The sequence below is a fragment of the Papio anubis genome, unplaced genomic scaffold (genome assembly GCF_008728515.1).
Source record: "Papio anubis isolate 15944 unplaced genomic scaffold, Panubis1.0 scaffold86, whole genome shotgun sequence".
NCBI classification, from domain to species: Eukaryota; Metazoa; Chordata; class Mammalia; order Primates; family Cercopithecidae; genus Papio; species Papio anubis.
The window spans coordinates 198,897-219,736 of record NW_022168830.1 but is presented as its reverse complement, the minus strand read 5'-3'; the positions used below and the strand labels follow the sequence as shown (position 1 = coordinate 219,736).

At 39.6% G+C, this 20,840-nt stretch overlaps 1 protein-coding gene and 1 long non-coding RNA gene across 4 annotated transcripts in view; one reads left to right on the top strand and one right to left on the bottom strand.

Moving 5' to 3' along the window:
• LOC116273548 (ERC protein 2-like) overlaps positions 1–20,840 on the top strand; it is a 135,696-nt gene that overhangs the window by 26,671 nt on the left and 88,185 nt on the right. For 2 of the 3 annotated variants that reach the window (XM_031662688.1, XM_031662690.1), the window contains 2 exons: positions 186–379; positions 6,435–6,446. In XM_031662688.1, the coding sequence (XP_031518548.1) occupies positions 186–379; positions 6,435–6,446 (206 nt within the window). The remainder of the gene's footprint in view (positions 1–185; positions 380–6,434; positions 6,447–20,840) is intronic. The other variant, XM_031662689.1, reaches the window with a different exon arrangement.
• Positions 6,651–7,576, bottom strand: LOC103882042. Its single transcript, XR_643710.4, has 2 exons — positions 7,492–7,576; positions 6,651–6,777 (listed from the first exon to the last, which is right to left on the bottom strand). It is a non-coding gene; the product is annotated as an uncharacterized LOC103882042 (long non-coding RNA).

Genomic DNA, 20,840 nt, shown 5'->3' with positions numbered 1-20,840 from the left:
ACCAACATTGTTCTAAGGTAGCTGAAATGTGTGATTTTTATATTTTGCCTTTTCACTGACAATATACCCATAAATCTTGGTGGTGATTTTCTTTCCAAAGTTAATTTCTGGGCCATTGTTGACAGCACTATCTATTGCTCTAAATTGTTGTCTTAACTGCATTCTTTACAAATGTAATGTTGAAGGCACATAATATTGAAGATGACTCCAGGATGAACCCTGAGTTTGCAGACCGAATAAAACAGCTAGATAAAGAGGCGTCTTACTACCGCGACGAGTGTGGCAAGGCCCAAGCAGAAGTGGACCGGTTGCTGGAGATCCTCAAGGAGGTGGAGAATGAGAAGAATGACAAGGACAAGAAGATCGCAGAACTGGAGAGGTAAATTTTACAGTCATGTAAATTGTTGACAGTGAGAGAACATGGACTGCGTGGTTGCCCATCTCCGGTTATGGTGGATTTGGACTGCACGTTCATATTCCAAGTTAGAAACAAGTCATAAATGAGGAATATGGCCTGTGAAAGATGACATTTCTGTGGAATGCTAAGAATGCAATTGGCTTATCTTCTGAGGGATTATATACTTCTTCAGTGTTAAAGAAAATAGTGGTCAACTTTCTTGAGTGATGTCCATGATCTAGCATTTTTTCCAGTGAAGTGTGTAAGAAATTGGGGCTTTGACTACCCAAAACTTCAGTTCTTTTCCATCATAGGTAAATATTTATGGTTTAGTTTTGTCTTGATCAAACAACCACCACCACCACCACCACAACAACCGAAGAATATAGTTGAGAATTCTTCATTCAAGATAGGGGAAGAAGGAAGGAGCTCATATCCTTTGGATGTCTCTTGGCACATCACAACAAATTCATCCTGGAGGTTTATCTCTTAAGAGGACCTTTTAAATACATATACTTGAATAGGTCCTGCGTGATAGCAAATTCTGTGTAAAAACAGGGAGTGTTGAATCAGAGTATTTAGATTTTCGGATAAACCATATCCATATTGTATTTATGTATAGTATGAATGTGAAAAATAAGCTTGCTATCAATGTTTTTTCCTGTACTTCATGTAAGCAAAAAAAGCTTTCTGAAAAATCTTACATAACTCCATAACCTCTGCAGATTTCTTATTGGTTCAGCAATAAGGCAGAATTTGTCTTTCCCAGATTCAGTTCATATGGAAGAGATCACCAAATTTTGAACAAACGTGTGAATGTTAGCCAGCTTTGATCGAGATACTTGTGAAGCCCTAAAGGACTTCAAGACATACACAGAGTAGCTCTCTATCATCTTGTGGAAAGATCGTGGGCTTCAGTGACAGAAAGACCTGGGTTCAAATTTCGCCTCTACTTTTTGCCAGCTGTGCAGGCTAGAGTGCAGTGGCATGGTCACAACTCACTGCAGCTTCAAAGTTCTGGGCTCAAGTGATCCTTCTGCCTCAGCCCCCTGTGTAGCTGGGACTGCAGGTGCACACCACTACACCTGGCTAATGTTAAAAAATGTTTTGTAGAGATCAGTTCTCACTGTGTTACCCAGGCTGGTCTCCAATTCTTGGACTCAAGCAATCATCTGTCCTTAGCCTTTCATGGCCTTGAATCTTGTTAGAAGTGAGTGAATCTCTAAAAACCTATTCAAATGAAGCTTTGCAAGCAATTGGTCCCCAGGTAAATCGGAACATGTATATCATTATGAACAGTCAAATGCTAAAACAAATAAATTCTCAAGGCCAGATATGGTGGTTCGTGTCTATAATTCCAGCACTTTGGGAGGCCAAGGTGAGAGGATGGCTTGAGCCTAGGAGTTTGAGGCCAGCCTGGTCAACACAGGGAGACCTTGTATCTACAATAATTAGCCAGGTGTGGTAATGTGTGCCTATCGTCCCAGCTACTCAGAAGGCTGAGAAAGGAGGATCACTTGAGTCCAGGAGTTCAAGGCTATAGTAAACTATGAGCCACTGCACTCCAGCCTGGGGTCAAGACCCCTCTCTCTAAGAAAAGAAAAAAAAAATCTCAACTTTGTCTCTGTATTAAACAAATAGGTTAATTTCCAATAAAATTTCAACATTTTTAGGTATAATGTTTGGTGCATTCAAATTCCAAATCAATTAATATTTCTCTTCATAATTTTAGCATTAGTTTGATGATAATCTGATTTTTATTCAGTGTGATCAATTTTAGCAGTAAGTCAAGGATTTCGTTTTTTTCTGAGGTAACTGTCCAAAATAGATCTCTAAAGGGCTTAGTTTTAATTTTAAAATGTGGGGATGTTCTGCTAGTCTGCTAGTTCTTAAAACGCAAGGAGCACTGTGAGTTTAGATGGATCTATTTTGGAGCTACATTTTAGAACCAAAATTTTTCTTTAAAACACTGACATGAGATCACAGGAAAGTTATGATCATGTCTCTTTCATTGACTAGGAAACTGAGATCTTGAAAAGTTAAATGACCTTCCTGAGATTGGGCCTATAGTCAGAAAGTTGCAAAACTGTAATGTGGGTTTCCTGATTCCTAATCCACTGCTCTGAGAAGTGGTGAGCTATGTGGAGGATGCCCTAGATAATAATATTAATAATTATAGTAGTTTTATTTGTAATACTAGGGTATGTATATTGTATGTATATTCTGTGCTTCACTGTGTGCCAGGTACTCTGCTAAGCACTTGAGTTGCAATAATATATACCTTTTAGTCTTACCCACAATACAGAAACTATCATTATTCTCATTTTACAGATGAGAAACTATGATTTATACAGATTAAGTAACTTCCTCCAGGTTGCAGAGCTTATAAGAATCAAGTCGGTATTCGAACTCAGGGCTGACAGATGAGCCATTGAGAACAATCCCTTCCACTAATGGGCCAGAAGAAAGAAGCTAGTACAGCAGGACTAAACAGTCATGCAGCCAGCAGAGAGCCTTCCTGAGCAGGCATTGCTGCTGGGCTGCAAGAGATCTACCTCTTTATTAGCATACAGGAGAGAAAGTGATATGCTTCATGTTTAGATGGCATTTTTTCTATACTAAACCAGCCCCCCAGAACTGTAATTGAAAATCAGGACAAGCTATTATAAACATTTACATATAAACAGCTTAATGGTCTAATTGGACAAACAGATCTTAGCTGGACACTATTGCCTTTAAATCATCAAGAATATTCAGATTTTTATTTCTTCAATATGGAATGCATTAAAGCAGCAGTGATTTTACAGGCATTTATCTTTATGCACTTTCTGCACATTTTCTTTATCTCTGCCTTTGTCTCTCCTTAAAGCTGATGCCTCCCAGGCACTGTAATTCATAAAACGTGTGGTGGGACCTGAGTCTGTCCCAGTTCTCTGCCTGCTCGTGTCTCAGGTCCAGCAGCAGAGCATTGTCTGGGAAATGTCTGAGCTCCAGCCTCAGCCCAGGCCCCTAAGGAGGTGGGGGTGGAGATTCAGAGGGGAAGTTTCTTGGGAAAAAGAAGGCTCAGCCTTGGCCTGCCTTTCTGAAGCATTATCTGCTATGCTACATGTGTATTCTGACAAAAACATCTTCCCTTCAGTTGTCAAGCAGCCTTTTTCAAATTGGGCAATATTGTCATTTGCTGGATAAAACTACAAAATTCATACCTCACAATATTGAGAACTAGAGTTCTTAGCAAAGTGACATGTATCTCCATTTTGGAGCCATGGAGAAATGTTTGCAATAAAATTTGTAATTTTGAAAACCAAAAATTGAACGTGAAATAAATTTGTGGTCTCTAGCTTGTAATGTGACCTACCAGAGTGAAAAGACCTCTTTTAAAAGGAGCACATGTTCTAAAATATTCCAGAACTTCAATTGTATGCAACAAAAGGCACAGGGTTAGGAATAACTCAGACAACCTTGACACTGGCCCCCCTCTCTCTCAGAAAGCAGTATGTGTTTACTTTCTATTCTATTAATCTTCCCATTCCAGATAGCACATGGCTGGCATTTACACAGTGCATTTCCCTCTTAAATTCTATGTGAGTGACGTTTCTCATCAGCCATTAAAGGTTTTGGTTTTTAAAGTGCATGTTGCTCTAGTGTGGTCCCACGTGCAGTTATGCCTGTAAACTCTTGCATGGCCCAGTGGGGAGCTTCTGCCTTGGACTGCAGGCAGTTCAGGGAAATTTGCTACTAGGTGGGTGGTGGTCCTTGAGCAAGGCTCTGAGAGTTGGTCCAAGTTCAGCTGAAGTCTTTATTCCATCCCCAGTGTCAGATGTCACGTATATTACACAAGCTAGTGGCTAATTAAACCTTAGAGGCAGTGAAATATGTAGTACTTCTGTGTCAGTGTCCATCACGGTCTCTGAATTTTATTTAAAGTTTCAGAATTAATCCTTTGGTGACTTAGGGGAAAGAGAGAGGTTAATAGAATCTGTCAAGACAGACCTGCTGCCACTATATTTCTCACATCCCGCCCATGGGAAGGAATCAGTTGGGTGACCTTTCATGTAATTATCTTAAATATGTAAGGGATTTTGTTGGTTTTTGTCTAGAGGATGAGAATACCCAAATTGAGCCCTCAATCACATACCTCCCCAATGCGGAGAGAAGGCTGGATCCCTGGGGTTCCACTCATAAGACATAACATCAGAATGGAAAACAGACTTCCACTTAATTATCTGGTTGGAGAAATAATATCACCAGACATTTGGACACTGAGAAATCATTTTAGATGCCTAAAAGAGCCTTATCTAAGTTTGAGGAAGAGAGTGTTATTTTTTCTTCTGATTTGCTCAATAATGTACTAACATAATTTCCTTGATGCCTTTCAGAGCTCCTTTCAAAACATAAACTTAAGTGTTATTACTATTTTTTAATTATGATAATATGTTTTAGAAGTTTCATGGTACATGGAAAAAACTTGATGCCAGTTTTATTTGTTTTGATATCAATGTGTCTTGCCGGGTAATTTTCACTTACATTTGTTAATGTATTTGAAAGAATTTCTTGAAGACAAGGGCAGATGGTTATACGCCATTCCTAGCAACTTTTTGGGGAAGGTCATGGACATCACGGACACCTTTGAGAGTTTGATGAAAACTAGGAGCCCTTGAAAGAGGCAACTACTTCTGAAATGTGTGCTTGCTATTTCAGTTTAAGATTTCCTAAGGCTTGGCCACAGACCTTGATTTAATTACCTTTGATCCAGAAGGATTTGAAATGGCAGCTGGGGCCAGTGTTGCCAAAGTCCCCACAGTGATCGTGTCCTGACAAAACTCTCATTTTCGATCAGTTGCGCATTTATGATCACAAAACACTCGGCAGGGGGATTTCAGATACAAGGGATTATCAAATCAACACTTTCCCCATGTGGTTAATCTTAAATTTTCTCTTTTCAGTTGTATCATTGTAGTCAACACTCTTTTCATTTGAATGTTCTAGCTTAAGCTTTATCCTGAGGATTTATTTTATTTTGTTTTGTTTTTCCTTCCCATGTGAAATACCTAAAACTACTTTTTTATAGTATGGAATGGTGGGACCCCATTGAGCAGAAAGCTGGAAAAGTATTTGCTTATCCACTTTGTTTTTGCAAAGGACATTTTACAGATCAACAAAATGAATGTCCACTATGTGCTCCTGTAGAAGATGAATATGGTTTTTTTGTTTGTTTGTTTTATTTTATTTTTTTGCTTGACAATAGAGATTATTGTTTTAACCAACGAGAAGGGCATGCTAGATATTTTTATACAAACAAAAAGTATTAGAACTTGATATTTTCAGTAATGAAGTTGGAACTTATTTTTCTGACTGAAAAAAATTACTCTCAGCTTGGGAAGTTACTCTGTCCTTGCTGGGGAAGCTGATAGGTGGGTGGCATGCCACCAAAAGCCCTCCTCACAGGGTCTTTGATCATTGCTAGGTGCAGTGCTCTGTAAGCATCTAAAATGGAAATCTTTGAACCGAAAGCCAAATTGTCAGCTCCTTTTGGTTTTCAGGGATGAAGGAAAAATATCTCATAGGATATATCCATCCAACTTACTGGTTCAAGTAAAAATCTTTCTGACATGAGCACTTACCCAGGTCTAATACCTTAGTAGTTTCCATTTCAGTTTATTAAATAATAAAATTTTATATGCACACAGATAGGAACTTTCTCTATAAATATTCCTCCAGAGAAGGGCTGATGCTGTCATTGTACTGTGGGAGCACACCTCTGGTTCCCATCAGTGCTTTCTGTAATTATACGTATCAGAGCAGATACCAGTTTCTTTGGTATGATATTTAATACAACAGCTTACAGTGTGTGCCCAGGGCTTTTGGGGGTAATATAAGATAAAAGTTTGCTTCGTTTGGTTATAAACCTGCTGATGTAACATCTGTTGGCTATATGTTTAAAACTAATGCATTTCCTTCCTTTTATTCTCTTTTGCTATCCCTTTTCCTTTCTGCTTATCCTCCAAATTGCTGCTTTCACCCTTGCTCCAATCAGCTTGACTCTCAGGTCAGTAATTTCAGTTTTTCTTCTAACTGCCTTTCCCTTCTAAGCTCAATTTATGGCTTGTACTTGTTTAACAAACACGTTTCTGAAATGGTTTTCCTCTGGCCACTGCATTTCCCCCACTCATTTCATTCCATGCCTTGGGAAGGTTTATTTTATGAGAAGGATGTATAGGTGGGAAAAGGCAAGGAAGACGATGGAAATAAGTCACTGTTGGATTATTTAATTCTATTTCTGGATTACAAATTCCATGAGAGAAATTTTCGTGATAATTCCCCAGTGCCTTTCTCCTGAGCAGTTCAGAAAATTGGCTTCAGGATGATACAACATGGAGCTGTGGATAAAAACAAAATGCAGGATGCTAAATTTAACCTAGGAGAACAAAAGATCTGCCTGTGACACAGCAACTTAAAAGCTAAATTTAATAGTGCAAAATGTTCAGACTTTTCGCTTAATAAATCACTGTGTTCTGAAAGATTTATAATACTTTTTAAAAAGTCACTTTTGAAAATTATCAATGTGTTAGTGACATATTGTACACACATGTTATTTCCTGACATTGTTTCGGTCTTAACTTTCTAACTTCATTTTTATTAGCCATAAGGCATACTTTAATTACCTAGGGCATAGCATATGGAACCAAGTGTAAAACTTGATTCATTGTTGACTGTGTGTACCTCAATATTAAGAAATGAAATGGGCATTTTGTCTGAAAACGCATCCCAGGCTTGATTCCTCCAATGTAGGAGGCCCAAGCCAATAATTTCTTCTTGCTTAAATCAAGGATAACTTCTCTTTCCAGTAAAACATAGTAATATGTAGTGATTTCTTAATCATTCAATCAATGAGTTTACTATAAAGGATGCTCATTCTAGGATTTGAGGCTGTCTAAACTTCAAAAAAAGAAAGCATCACATCAATGTGGTAGTCAGTATAGTTGCTCTATTGAGAGGCAAGGGATATTATTTTCTTCTCTGTACACAGGGTCTGCAACCCTTTATTCTGCCCCATCACCCAAACCACCAGACCAATCCATTGACTACAGTACCAAGTTATTTCAAAACAAGGCATCCTGCTCATCTACTGATTTTGTCCCACTGCTGGCTTCCAATCCTGGTGGCTCATAGTCCTTTAATACTTCTTTGCCCTCTCACATACCACACTGGGTATCCCCCAAGAACTGCCTGAACTTCATCATGCTGCAGGAAAGCCTCATTCTCAAAAGTCCCTAGAGATCTGATCAGAGATTAAGAGCATGGCCCCCAGAGAACTGCTCTTATTCCCAAATCTAATGACTCTTAATTTACTTTCTGGAGCAGAACAAATCTGGTGCATCTATGTGCAGAAACACAGACATCATAATGGGCAGTGAGGTAGGGTGGGATGGGAGAGGCTTGGACACATGCATCCAAACCTTTTCTCCAAGTTTTTGATCCACTCACTTAATGAAGCTTCAAGCTTTTCTCCTTGCCCACCTTTATCCCCCTCCTTTTGCCTTCCCGTTGCTGCCCTAACCTGTACCTCTCAATATTGAAGCGCTTGAGATCCAGGGATCCCTTTTGCTCTCACACCTCAAGTTTCCTTTCAGGGCCTTTAGTTTTTTTTTATCTACACTCTACTGTGGTTTTTTATGCTCTAGGAACTTTATTGTGTGGTAGCTTTTTTTTTTTTCTTCCTATTTCATGGTGAATGAACATGAACTCTGACTCTCAGAAGATAGGGCTGGAAGGGGTGATGGGTGTCCAGTGATTCTCTGGACAAGGGGCAGGGTGTGTTGATAGGGTGTGGCAAAATGTACATGCCAAATCTAGTTGGATGAACTTAGGAGTTACATCAAGGTTCATATCATTCCAATATCATTTAACTTGTTGCCTCAAATGAACATGATGAAGAAAATGTGCAATCATTGTGAATAATCATCTCTGGTTATGTTTTTAGTGTAGCAGGAATTGGGCAACTCTGCCCTCTTGGAAACAAAAAAGTCTTTAGAGTCCTAGAAGCTTTCTTCAACTCTGACAAGTTTCCAGAATTAACTGTGCTTTATTCCCAATGACTTCCAGGTTTACCAGTTAAAATAAAATAAAATGAAATGTAATAATTGAACTGAATGCAGAATCTCTGACTATGTACTTTCTTTATATGGCATGCAGTTGAGATACGTGTGTGTGTGCATATATCTGTATATATATATGTGTGTATGTGTATACACATATGTATTTTAGAAAAATCGCATCTAGTCTTTCTTACCATAGTTTGTGGTTTGCCCTGCACATCGCCACCTCCCAATCTGAAGTTTGGAAACTGCACTAACTCTTGAGACTTTTCTGTGTGCTGTGGACTCCATGGGAAGTTCTCCCTCCAACTACTTTTTCAGATGACTTCATTTCCTCTTCAAACTCTATGTAGACTCTTATGCTTAAATTCAGGTGGACAGATAGTAAGTACTGGGTTTGGTAAAATACAAGTGTCGCATTCCAAATCTGTTCAGGTCTCCACTCCAGTAAACTCCACTTCTGTCAAGAATGTCTTTATACACAAACCAGTGGGAAGCTGGAGAGGTTTATCAGGATCTCTGTATTGTACTCAGGGGAAGGGTTTACGTGAAACTTTTGTATTTCTAGTAACTATTTGTGAGATTAGCGTGTGACTTATGACAGATGAGGTTATCTCCAAAAATGTATGCAGCAGTTGACTAAAAAAATAAAAAGTATCCTTTGGGATTCAGTTCAAAGTCCTGCCAGAGAATCAACCAAGTAAAACCAGAAGACACAGACTTCTCCTGGGCCCTCTCAGTCTTCAGCTCACTTTGGATCCCAGGTCAGCTGATTTCTTGTTTGGGCCTCAGTGTCCTCTCTTTGAGAGGAGAGAGCCATCTTTGGAACAAGTCTTCTGGGATCCTGCCTGCACGTGGGCATCACATGTTTGGTGAAGGGGCTGTCGGTGATGGACTGTGTGCACTGCCCTACAAGCAGGCTCAAGCTGATGGCTGGCGCCTGGCAGCAGGCGTGAGCTCATTATTATACAGTCACTTCAAACACTTGTACCAAAATAAACTCTTTGTGATGTTTCCCTAAAGCTGAACACTGTGTTTTCAATCCCTTATTCTTCTAGCAAAAGATGAAGTCACTCCTCCCAGACCTCAGAGGCCTGTTGCCCAAAGAAATAATGAAAAACACCTTTCCCAGAGCATCCCTTTAGTGTCCTGCAATTTGTTCTTTGCTAGGGGCAGTTTTTTGCCCCATTCCCTCCATAGTGAGTGCCTACTGTGTAATAGGCTAGGCACTGTGTGCTGGCCCAGCAATTCCAAAAAATACCTGATGAAAAATTGACCAAACCATTTAAGAAATGCTGTGTTACATTTTTTATATTCATGACATAGCTTGATGATAATAGTAATAGAAACAACAGGAGCAGAAGCAGCAACAGTAATACATTTGGTGTTAACTAAGTGCCAGCACTGAATTAATCACTTTTTTTTAGTGTTCTTTTTAATGTTCACTTCTCATAACAACTGAGGTTGGGACTATCATTTTTTTTTTCCATATTAGGTAAGAGGAAACATGTTCATCAAAGTTGAACATTTTGCTAACTTTACACAGCTAGTAAGCAAAGGCATTTGTTTGTTTACCCCCTAAATCAATCCATTTTGATTTACAAATGGGATCTTTTGCCACTTCTGCTCCAGTTGCATAGGAAAAGCACTGAGAAGGTCTGCAGTAAGGAGACCTGTGCAGGTCTGTTCAATCCTCGGTTTTCTGAATATGGTGTTCATCGAATATATTCCATGAAGCACTCTGGGGAAAAACTGTCCTGCCAGCTGTGCAGTTAGCGTCTCCTTTCATTCTCAGATTTATCTGCCCTCTCCATGCCTCTGGTTCTTCCTGTACAAATTCTGCCCCTCCAAAGCCAGGGCAGGAGTTACCTCTTCCTCCAAAGCCTTCCCTGAGCCCACTGACCATATGGACTCTGTGCGGTGTGTTATGCCACACATGGGGGGCAGCGGTTATGCTCTTGAATGCTGTTGAATAAAGGAGCACCCACTGGGTTTGTCTCACCCCACCCTTTCTTTTCTTTGTCTCCACGGAGAGTTGCTGGGGCTCTTTCCAGAAGCTGAGTTGTCTGCACTGGACGTCATTATCTGGCTTCAGACATGAGGACCTGAGAAAAGATATCATTGGTTTTCTATCAAATTGGATGCTTGCAAGTTCAAGAAAAATGAAGACAAATAAAAGGAGAGGGGAAAAGATCTTCATCTGAACTTCTCTCACTTTCATTCCCTACTTCCTTCTTTTCCTCTCTCTCCCTCTCTTCCCTCTCCTCCCTCCTCTTCTTCCTTGACTATTCATAGAAATCCTTCTCCAAGTGAGAGCCTGTGCTGGCTGGGTGTTGAGGATATAGCAGCAAAACAGACATGATCCCTCCCCTCACCAAATTCAAAGACCAATACTTCCTGTAAGGAAGGATTTGGCCACTAAGAAAAATAATTTGTATCATTTATACTAATAATTGGAAAAACCAGGTTTCAGGTGTGCTTTTCCCCCTTTTTCCTGTTGGGGTTGAAGGGGTTATCCACAGGTCAGAAAATCATATCCTTCTTTAAAGCTCCCTTATACTAATGCTGACATTTCTGGTGAAGTGTCAGAAAATTTTATGCCCAAGCAAAACTGGTAGAAAGCCAGAAATCGGCTGATTTTGCTTTGGGTGCAAATATTTTATTGGGGATGGAAAAAAGTTGTTTTCCCTGATTTATAACTCCTGCAAACATAAAGTGGGTTCTATATTTAGAAATGGTTTTGAACCCTTGAGGCATAGCCAGGGATTGGTGCTTACACCTTTCCCATCCTGGCCTTGGTGGGACTTGCCGTGACTAATGTTTTGCTGAGCCAGCCTTGATTTATAGAACTAGTGCTTTATGCTGCTTGTTGTTTTTCTCTTTAGCTTTTGCTTGAGTTGCTGTTCTGGCACTCTATCTATACCCTCTAGAATGGTGAAGACTGAAGGAACACAATTGGCACTGTAGTTGAAACGTTTTATAGTTCAGTGTGTGTCTGAGATTCCCTGGAGAAACAACAACAGCAAAATTGAAGGATGGCCCCAGGTAGGCCTTATAAGTCATGACCTTGAATAAGAGATACCAAGTTGGTAAGAGTTAATCATTCAACTGTACTTTTTTCTAAAACCTTTTCTTTTCCCTGTTTCTCTCATCCTCTTGGCTGTTGGTTGGTACTACCATATGGATGAATATCAGCAAATAGTAAATCTCTCAAGATATGTTAGCTTTTTCTGTAAATGCTGAGAAGGGGAAGGAATTTTAAAAAAATAGTTTCTTAGTATTATTATAAATCACTTTCTAGAAAAATAATATCTTACTTCCTTTATATGGCTTTTCTTATGAAATGTGAATTCTCTCACTTCATTATGCACAATACTAGCTCAGGTTGTAGAGAAACCCAACCATCCTGTGACTGGACTTTCTTCCATATTGGGTGAAGGTGCTTGGAATTTCCACAGTGTGTAGTGTCACATTTTTGTGAAGTCTCAATTTTGGGGGAACCTATTTAAAAATGAGTGGGCACCGTGTATGTTTGTCTGAGGAAAATACATTGTTGTTATGTATAACAAATGCTTTCGACATTTTATTTTTGTGGAGGATTTTGATGATTTTAGTATTTGCTGCTCTCTCATTTTACTCTAGATTCAGAGTAATATTAAGCTAATTAAATAAGAAAAATAGAATAGAACCCAGAAATCGGCTGATTTTACTTTGGGTACAACTATTTTATTGGGGCTAGAAAAAAAGCTTTTTTTTTTTTTTTTTTTTTTTCTGATTTACAGTTCCTGCAAACATAGTGGATTCTGTAGAATTATTTTTGCATCAGAACTTTAGTTTTAGAAATTGTAGACTGGGTTTGGGGATGGGAACACATTTTCCCTTGAAGAGCCTCTATGGTTCCTTAAAAAAAAAAAAAAAAAATGGAGAGATAGGGTCTTGCTCTGTTTCCCAGACGGGAGTGCAGTGGTGTGATTGTGGCTCACTGCACCCTTGAACTCCTTGGCCCAGTGGTGCTCCCTCCTCAGCCTCTCAAGTAGCTCGAACTACAGGCCTACCACCATGCACAGCTAATTGAAATGGGTTTTTTTTTTGCAGAGGTGGGGTCTCGCTATGTTGCTCAGACTGATCTCAAACTCCTGGTGTGGCTCCTTTTCCAGTCCAAGAACAGTGAGACTCATGCTTTAACTCCAGCTTGCAGATTGACCTTCTCATCCACCTTTTTTTGTAGATTGGTAGCCATGTTAATATAAGTACCTCTCTTACTGGCATATACAGAGCTGTATGTACAATAATTTATGCTTTCAAGTAACTTTTTTCAGTGAAAGGTGTAAAGTGTGTGATTCTCACAGTGTTTTGAAGGAATGTACTATTTCTAGTGAGATTCCACCATAATTTTGAAGACATAGTGGTGAATATTAGCAACTCTTGAGACATTTTAACCTGGGATGAATGCAGGATTTCATACATAAAATTGCCTGGCAATTTTTTACTTTAGGTCCTGGGAAAAAATCCCTTTTTCAAGTTTTGAGAACATAACTACCACCTGTCTCACATGGGACCATGAAGTAACAAAATAGTCTCTCACCAGCCATTGGTGTTGGTCAACTGGAATATTCCTGTGGCTGCAGAGATCTTGATGTAATGTGTGAGTTGAAGTGTAAGAGAGTGGTTTTAAATTTAACTGCAGAACCCTCTGCTATTTAATCATATGTCAGTTTGATGGTTCCAAGGACAGCATGATATGTTGCTCACAGATAATTACCGTGGAGAGAATGAGTTGGTTATAATAATGAATAACTGAAGAATCTTCTGATAACCTGCAATGAATGGGCCTTGGTGAGAAACACTCACTGGGTAATTGCCAGATAGGTGTCCTATCGCCTTGCTGAGTGTGGGTGCTCTTCTGCCACCTAAATACGCAAAGCAGGGGCTTTTTAGGGATTCCTAAGCAGATAAAGAAGCACTGTTCTAGGATTTCATGTGTGTTGTCTCTCACAGACCTATTATTAGTTTATATTAATATGTCATTCACAGTCCAAGTTATTCAAGATGTTATCTATTGTTAGAACATTCAGTGTAGAAAATTAAATAGACCAGCTCCTGAGAAACAGCATCACCATTGCTATAGCACTTGGGACACAGTACTTCCTGTCTTTAAGCCGATCTCTGTATCTGTAAAGTGGAGACAATTATATTATAGCTTACCTCTCATGGGCATGTGGTCGAGATGCACACTGAGCGTGGAGCACAGTCCAGGCACATAGGAGACGCTCAGTAAGTGGCAGTGATTATGTATGTGACGAAGATTTTCGTGCCAAGAGTAACAGGTGAGAGTAGGGAGTTGATACAAGAGAGAAGCTGGCTGCCTCCATTGCTTTTCTAGTTGTAAAAACCTGAGTTTCCAGAATAAAGACTTTAGACATTTTCTCCCAAGCCATTGAGAGATTTTTGAGGAAAAGGTTGAAAACAGCATCCTGCTGCATGCTTCCCCCGACCCCAGGGATATGAATAAGTAAGCATAGAAAAATCAACTTATGCTTATTGAAAAGTAATCTTTATATATAAATATGTGAACTAATTCATGCAATCCTTGTTTGTCCTATATAGGGACGTATGTTAGATTTTCCTGGAACTAGAGATCCAGGATTCAGCTACTGCCTTTCTGTATTCAAGTATAAAAAGATCTGATATTGAGTTTAGAGGATGGGCTAAGTATTTAAGGGTGTTCCTTACACATTTATCTCCTTTATTCATTAACTTATTTGCTTTCATCAAATAGTGATGGTATGTCTGCTCTGTATCAGGCACTGGGATGTAACTAGCACTACACCCAGAAGCAGCATCGTGAGAGACAGAAGCAGATCCATAGTATTTATAACATGATATCTATGCAAGTGGTATAATGTAATTCACACTTTTCTACACCTTGGCTTTTTTTTCTTAGCAAACTATTTTGGAGATCTTCCCATATCCATACCTAAAGGCTTTCTACTCTTTTTCACCTCTGCATACTATTTAATTGTGTCTGTCTCCTCTTGAAGGACTTTTAGGTTGTTTCTAGTCTTTTCCTCTCATGCAGTCTGCTAGAATTAATCACTTTGAATAGACTTAATTTCAAATGTATGTGAATATATCTGTACGATAAATTCCTAAATGTGGAATTGCTAGGGTAATATGCTTATAATTTTTCTAGATTTTACCACTTGTCCTCTACAGAGGCTAAACCATTTACAGACCCATCAACAATGTGTAGGAATGCCTCTTTTTCCATAGAGGCATTCCTGACAGAGGCATTGCCAGTGCCATGCGCTTTTCAAACTTTGTCTTTGTTAATATGGGAGGTGGAAAATGATATTTAAGTGCAGTTTTGATTTGCTTTTATTTTATTACAAGTGAAAATGGACATGTTTAAATGTGTTTATAATTTGTTGTATTCTTTTATTGGTCTTTTTCTTATACAATTTGTAAAAGATTTTTATATATTAGGAAAATGATATGTTTGTTTTTGATCTGAGCTTTAAATGCTCCCCCTGACCATTTGTCACTTTTCTTTTGATTTGGCTAATGGTGGTTTTTGTTATGCAGATTTTTTTTTACAAAATTATTTTACATAGTCAGAAGATGTATTCAGTCATCTCTTTTATGTCTTCTGAATTTTGTATCATACTTAGAAACCCCTTCCACGCTACAAGACTATAAGAACAATTGTCCTGTGATTTCTTTTAGTAATTTCATGATTTGTGTCTTAGTCTGTTCAGGCAACTATAACAAAATATAGACTGGAGAGCTTCTAAACAACGGAAATGTATTTTTCACAGTTCTGGAGAGTGGAAAGTTCAAGATCAAAGGTACCAACAGATTCAGTGTCTGAAGAGTGCCTGCTTTCTGGCTCATGGACAGAACCTTTTTGCTGTGTGAGAACAAGGTGAAAGGGGTAAATAGGCTCCCTTTGACTTCTTTTATAAAGGCACTCATCCCATTCCTAGTCGCCTCCCAAAAGGCCCCACCTCCTCATACCATCACTTTGGAGGTTAGGATTTCAATGGATGAATTTTCCGGGGGCACAGTCTCTTAGTATTTTTATGTTCTGATTTTCTGCATTTAAGTCTTTGAACCATCTGGAATTTATCTTAGTGTAAGGTATGAAGCATGGATATAACTTTATTTTTTTTCCTAGGCCAAGTGAAGTTTCAATGTCACTTTCATCGTTTGCTCTTCACTGGAGTTAGACGGGCCCAGGTTAAGTTTGCCTAAGTTCACGTAGTTTCCCACTTTAAAACAGGACACACTCTTACTTGCTTGTTCAATGTCCGTCTTTCAGTCTAGAGTAGAACTTTGATCTAGAAAGGACCTGTCTTATCCAACCAGTACCTGCAAAAATAGTAGATACTTAATAAACACTTATAGAAGAAACAATGTGAGTTGTGAAGAAATGGAGTTATAAGGAGGTAGAAATTATGAGTAATTTGAAGCTGTAAAAAAGGCATTTGGAGTGGAATGTGAGTCATCAAGGCAGTGATGGAGGGGAACCAAGTCAACAGGGGGTGAAAGGTGAGCCAGCTTTTGCTTCATGAGACAATAGAACAACCCTGGGTCCAGAGTCACCTTGGACCCAGGATGGGTTTTCCGTGCTCTTCTCTATGAGACCCAGAAGGAATATAATTTTCTTCTTTTTCCTCTTGGGAAATCTAATTTCTCAGGTTTCCTTGGTTTCCGTGAGACCCACCTGTATAATCGAGATCCCTGGCTAACTGTGGCAGGATGTAGGAACAAGTGTGGAAAATGTGGCCAGAGTTAAGAACAAAGAGATGTTGGCCAGGCTGTGTTTTAGATGCTTTGGGATCGCTAGGTAGCCCTGCCCAGTAGGCAGATTGGAATGAAAATCTGAAATTTGGCAAAGAGGCATTACCCATGGTGCAGGGTGACAAATTCTATATGAATGTCATGGACATTCAGAGGAGCGAAGAGTTGGAAAATTTCTATGAATTGGTGGTATTTGTACTGGACTAGAAAAATGGAAAAGATTTTACCAGATGTAGAACTAGATGGAGAGCCTAAGCAATGGCAAGAGAGGTGGGAAGATAGAAGGCACGCTCAGAAGAAACGGGACTGTCTGTAGCTTAGGCTCTGCAGTAGGGGAAAGAGGGGCAGAAAGGGCCAGTCCAGACAGAGGAAAGCCTTGAGTGCTGAGATGAAAGATTTTGAACTTTTTGAGCCTGGGATGAACATAACGAGGAGTATCTTCTGGGAGGATTAATCCTGAACCATCTTTGTGCTGGAGGGGTAGGCAGTAGCCCAAGCTAGAAGCAATAATGACGAATAAGAAGAAACAGGTTTAGGAGACGTAGGGATAATTAATGAAAATTTTTAAAAGACAAAAGCACCCAAATCTTCAGCCTGTGTCTCTATCCTCCTTGTTTCCAGAAGAACAAGGCCGTGTTTCCACAAGAGCCAGCAAGACAGGAGAAACAAATAAACAAAAAAGCTACTAAGAGAGCAGGAAGAAAATAAAAGCATGGTGGAAGAAACTTTGCCTAAGTAGCTTGCAGTTATTGCTGTTGCTATCATTGCAGCAGAAATAAGAACAGGTTTTGTTGAGTACCTGTTTGTTCTTAGCTCTGGTCCTATGCCTTCTGCAAGGTTTAATTTATGTTTTTTTGTTTGTTTGTTTTTATTTTGTTTTGTTTTGTTTTATAGCAACTCCAAGATAGTAGGTGCTATTACTCAGTCCCATTTTTGAGATCAGGAAACGAAGGCTCAGGGAAGTTAAGTAACTTGTCCACTCTTATACAACTATTAAGTAGTGGAGCCAGGATTCAAACTCAGCCGTTTCGGTTCCAGAGCCAGAATCTTAAACACTGTGTCTGATTCCAAAGTAAGGCTTTTTGTGCTAGTATAAATTGATTTGGCTCAGGCACTCCTGGGACCATAGGGACCACTTTTTATTGTGCTTCTTTTGGGGTGGAAAGCTATTTCTATAATACAAAGGATTCCAGGCATTGATGAAAACCTCTTATAATGGAAGTTGAGAAGCTGTTTGTGTTGGCAGTTCTAGCAGCTTTTTTGAGCTGCTGGTCCGAGTCTTTGCCCTCTCTTGAGCCGGAATGTGAAATTCCTGTTTTTGAAGTGAGTTTGAGTGGGCCTGGTGAGTGGGCCTCCATGGAGGCAGTGGCTTTGTAGACTGGAGACAGTCAGCTCTGGATGCGCTTCAAGGATCATGGACGGCAGAGATGGGGGAAGACCTCGGTCATCCATCCTTCTGCCTGCTTAAGATGGCTCCCGGCGGGGAATTCTGGGGAAGCAGCCAAGAGAAAAGATGTATTTCCAGGAGGGGTTTTCTGCTTGTTCCAGGAATCATTTTTTGGGACAGTTCTTCATGGCCCCACACAGTGTGATTAGAGAACCGCAGCAGCATCAAAGCCGAAAAGAAATGAAGGCCTTTGTTTTGATATATGATGGTTTTCCTTTTGGAAAACAACTCTCCGAAGGAGAGATGGACTTCTCTGCAGCACAGTATCTGTATCTGCCTTGATCTTGTCTGATACAAGTGGGAGTGCTGGCAGCACATAACAAAGACAAGGGCTGAGAACTCAAACCACGTATTAGCCTCTGTCCGGCTAGTAATCACACTGTGGAATCATTCCTTCCTCATCGTTATGTCAGGTCAGAGGGTAGGTATCATGCCATCAAGATGTAGGGTCTTCCTCCTACAGAGCTTAGGTGTTTTTTATTTTTTTCCTTAAACTTTTAAACTTTAAACTTTTAAGCTGTGATGACTTTGTCGGTATGCCTGATAGAAAGGATCTGTGCTGGCTTCTCAGTTCTCCCAGCTGCTGGAGAGAGTGGGATTTCTTTCCTTGTTTTGTTTTTTGGTTTGTTTGGTTTATCTTCTCATCTCTCATAGACATCTTACTTTTATATAGTTTTCTAAAATTAAAATGTTTGGGTAGAGTGACTAACTAAACTTCCCTGCATTTTAAATGCTATTTGTAGGCTGTTTTTATCATACGATCAACTAAGTTTTGTAAAGTTTAAAAACACATAAGACCTTTCTAAAACCCGATATTAACTCTGTATTTTTAATGTAATTTTGGGGGAAGATAATTCTAAGTGCCTTTCTTGGAAAACTGCACTCTCATTTGTTAAGCAGTTTTCATGGGCCAGTGTCTGTGCAAAACACTGATGTGCGAGAATTTTTCTAATCCCGACAACCCTGGAAGGGTAGTGTGATTTGCAAAGGGCATATGAGTAAACTGAGGTTAGTGAGGTTATTGGTAATCTGCTCGAGGTCACTGGATTTGAACCTAGGTTATCTCAGGAGCGATGGGCATGTGGGAACAGGCACACATTAATATTTCCTTACATGCCATCATAAAAACAATTTTAAAAAACTTATTCTGAAGGCAGTGGGAGACAGGATTGTGTTACAGAAAGACGTCTACCTGTTACTTCCCATACAACCAAAATTGGACTCATCACCACTTATTTCACCCATCCTCCCACTGCTCTATATATTTGGCACTTAGGTGTGGAAAGTGGCACAACATTCACCTGCTTATCTAAGGTAGAAAACTCTAAATGGCCTGTTGCTCATCCCTCACTATATCTAATCCAACAGATTCCATTTCTTTCCTTTTGTTTCCCCACTCTCAATGCTGCTGTCCCATTTGCTAATTTGGCCAATTGCAGTAGCCTCCAGAGAGTCACAATCTGTCCCAGTCTCTGTCTTATACTCCAGATAAAATCAATGAGGCAATAACCTGTGCCTGAAAGCCCCTGTTGCCTCCTCCTCACATGTTAGGCAGAATATCCAACTCCACCTCCTGGCTTTATAAGCTCTTCACCATCTGGCCCTAAGTTGCTTTCAAGTCATCTTAAACTCTATGTACATACAATGTTGCTCCAACCCCTCATTCCCCATTCAGTGTTTGCCTTCACCCAATGTTTTCTCATTGTCTGCACTTGACAGACCATTCCCATCTCTCTATATTGGAGCATACTTTTCCTATTGCCTAAATGACCCTTTCCGTCTATATACCTGCAAACCCCTATACATCTTTGAGGTTCAAATTTAATGTAGCTCCCTGATTTCTCTCAAAAGACAATAGTTCCACCCGGTCTACTATAAAGACACATGCACACATATGTTTACTGCAGCACTATTTACAATAGCAAAGACTTGGAACCAACCCAGATGCCCATCAATGATAGACTGGATTAAGAAAATGTGGCACATATATACCATGGAATACTATGCAGCTATAAAAAACAATGAATTCATGTCCTTTGCAGGGGCATGGATGAAGCTGGAAACCATCATTCTCAGCAAACTAACGCAGGAACAGAAAACCAAACACCACGTATTCTCACTCATAAGTGGGAATTGAACACTGAGAACACATGGGCACAGGGAGGGGAACATCACACACCGTGGCCTGTTGGGAGGTTGGGGGCAAGGAAAAGGAGAGCATTAGGACAAATATCTAATGTACGTTGGGCTTAAAACCTAGATGATGGGTTGATAGGTTCAGGAAACCACCACGGCACATGTGTACCTATGTAACAAACCTGCACGTTCTGCATGTGTATCCCAGAACTTAAAGTAAAATTTTAAGAAATTCACAAATAAAAAGCATTTTGTTATCATTTACCAACTCCATGTTTCTCCCTTTCACTAAACTTTGAATGGTTTAATGATAAAGATGATAACCTCTTTGTTTTTGTGTTCTCAATGCCTGACCCATGGCTCATGTTTCATAAATATTTGTTGGATGACTAGATGGATGGATGGATGGATGGAAGGATAGATGGAATGATAGGTACATTGATTGGCATCAGGGAAGCCAAATGGGAGCTATTTCAGTGTCTGGACAATGAAAGCAAAGGTATGAGCTGAGCTAGTATCAATAAGAATTAAGGGGAGATAACTATTTTGGTAGATATTTTAAATTAAAATGGTAGAGCACAGTGATCTATTGTGTGTGATGTGCTGGGAATATGGAAGACTCACTCCTCTTTGACTCCCAATCTTGGGTGGTTTTGATGAAGATAAAGAGTACATAAGATGAGGGTGATTTTGATTATGAGGAGGCAACAGTTGAGATTTTAATTTTAACATATTGAGATGTATGTAGGATATCCAGGATTGTTCAACAGACATTTGAAAATTTGAGGAAGGTACAGATCCTTGCACCTCCACCACTCAGAGAGTGATTTCAGTTCCTGTCTGGCATTCCTTTTTTCAGCTCCATTGTCTCTCTCCAGCCCCCTTCTTTATGCCCAATCTATATGTTACTGACATGGAAAGATGTCCAAGACATATTATAAAATGTATAGTATTGTCC